At 49.9% G+C, this 2,337-nt stretch overlaps 1 protein-coding gene across 1 annotated transcript in view; it reads right to left on the bottom strand.

The window, feature by feature from the left end:
• LOC125487328 (zinc metalloproteinase-disintegrin-like ecarin) overlaps nucleotides 1–1,338 on the bottom strand; it is a 30,401-nt gene extending 29,063 nt beyond the window's left edge. Inside the window, exon 1 of the mRNA XM_048618515.1 lies at nucleotides 1,003–1,338. Within this exon, the coding sequence (XP_048474472.1) occupies nucleotides 1,003–1,063 (61 nt within the window). The 5' untranslated portion in view covers nucleotides 1,064–1,338. The remainder of the gene's footprint in view (nucleotides 1–1,002) is intronic.
• Between the last annotated feature and the right edge of the window lie 999 nt (nucleotides 1,339–2,337).

Here is a 2,337-nt window from a genome sequence, read left to right as displayed (position 1 = left end):
CCATTCCCCTCAATCCCTCACTCTCTGTCCCCCATTCCCCTCAATCCTACACTCTCTGTCCCTATTTCTCAATCTTTTCAAGGATTTATCCTGCTAGACCTTTGACTGACTTTCTGACCCACTATCACACTGCAGCCTGAATGTGAAACGTTCACTGTGCAGGGGTGTTTCAGTTCTTTTTCATTCTGTGATCACCTCCTAACTAAATTCTCCGCGTGTCAACTCTTGCAACCATCGAGCCCAGTTCCTATACCAACTGAACTCTAGTCCAGCCTTGCTCCAATCTCCTTTACGTTGTCTCTGTTTAGGACAGACTTGCTCAGACATATAGGGCCGTTTTAGTGTTGTGTACAGTGACCCAAGGCTACAAATACAACATTGCACACCAGCACACCAGTCACTGTTGACAGTTCGGGATGTGACAGGGTATTGGGAAGACTCTGCACAGTCAGAATCTGCAGTGCACCATAGTCGATCTGCAAAGTACCAGGAGCAGGAAGAAGGGGTGTATGATGCCAGGCAGATGACAGATAATAATACAGGAAATTAATGCTCACACTGAGCTAGCAATGCTGCTGCAGATACCTACAGTCACTTAAACTAGACTCCCACTGCATCGCTCACTCAATACTCTAACTGACTGATGGCAAAGGTGCTAGTGAAGCTCTGAGCACCAGCGCTGAAAGAATCCACACTTACAGTGGGCACTCACAAAACCCCAAGCTCTGACCGAACAAGTGGCGAAGTCACTTAAAGGCAGGTTCAGGCTTGGCTTGGTAATGCCAATGCAGTCAAATAGCTCCCCCACCACCATCGCTCCTCACCACTTCAGCTGGTGGTGACTTGTTTAAAGGAAGCTCATGTTTCCCACAGTCAAAGCCTCAGCTCCCGACGCGAAATTATCAAACAAACTCCAGGTTAAAAACTACTCTGTAAATTCACTTGCAATGATTCCGAGCAGCAGGGTGTCACTGAGCCCAGGGGTAGGGGAGGAAGACTTACCGAACTCTGCAGTAACCAAACACAAGAGCAGAAAACACCGTAAAGAGCTGGGGTCACCCATCCTGCACCTGTCAAGAGGGAAACAAGCAGATCGAGTTTTGCCTGGTCTGGTGGCTCCCTCTCAGTCTCTGCTTCCTGATTCTGCAGGACCGGCTGTTTGTTCGAACTTGCAAAGTGAGGAGGAGTAGGAGGAGGAGCAGTGTCAATTGTGCAAGGAAAGGATAATGTTTTAGTCGGAGTGCTGGAGATGACAGTCACAAACTTTCATAAGAAAAGCTGCAAGTTCAGATGGCAACATTCAATTTAGGGACGCAATCAGGTCTGTTCTGATGTCGTTACGCATTAAATTGTGGCCCTGAGATAACAAGGTGCAGAGCTGGATGAACACAGCAGGCCAAGCAGCATCAAAGGAGCAGGAAGGCTGACGTTTCGAGCCTAGACCCTTCTTCAGAAATGGGGGAGGGGAAGGGGGTTCTGAAATAAATAGGGAGAGAGTGGGAGGCGGATAGAAGAGGGATAGAGGAGAGGATAGGTGGAGAGGAAACAAACAGGTCGAAGAGGCGGGGATGGAGCCAGTAAAGGTGAGTGTAGGTGGGGAGGTAGGGAGGAGATAGGTCAGTCCAGGGAGGACGGACAGGTCAAAGGGGGCGGGATGAGGCTGGTAGGTAGGAGGTGGGGGTAGGGCTTGAGGAGGGGATAGGTGGGAGGAAGGACAGGTTAGGGAGGCGGGGACAAGCTGGACTGGTTTTGGGATGTGGTAGGGGGAGGGGAGATTTTGAAACTTGTGAAATCCACATTGATACCATTGGGCTGCAGGGTTCCCAAGCTGAATATGAGTTGCTGTTCCTGCAACCTTCGGGTGGCATCGTTGTCGCACTGCAGGAGGCCCAGGATGGACATGTCATCTGAGGAGTGGGAGGGGGAGTTGAAATGGTTTGCGACTGGGAGGTGCAGTTGTTTAGTGTGAACCGAGCATTTTTTGGACAAGGACCTTCCGGCTCCCCCACCCCGTGACATTGCTGGCTGCTTGCCCCATCAGCTCGGTCCCCTCTCATAGTCATACAGCACAGAAACAGACCCTTCGGCCCAACTAGTCCATGCCCACCACAATCCCAAACAAAACTAGTCCCACCTGCCCATATCCCTCCAAACCTTTCCTATTCACCTCCTTATCCAAATGTCTTTTAATTGTTGTAGCTGCACCCGCATCCACCAGTTCCTCAGGAAGTTCATTCCACACATGAACTAACCTGTGTGTAAAAAAACTTGCCCCTCATGAGTTTTTGAAATCTCTCTCCTCTCATCTTAAAAAAAAAGGGTCCCCTAGTCTTGAAA

Source organism: Rhincodon typus, chromosome 40, assembly GCF_021869965.1.
Source record: "Rhincodon typus isolate 14 chromosome 40, sRhiTyp1.1, whole genome shotgun sequence".
In the NCBI taxonomy this organism is placed as follows: domain Eukaryota; kingdom Metazoa; phylum Chordata; class Chondrichthyes; order Orectolobiformes; family Rhincodontidae; genus Rhincodon; species Rhincodon typus.
Note: the sequence above shows the minus strand (reverse complement) of the source record. Positions and strands in the feature narration are given on the sequence as shown.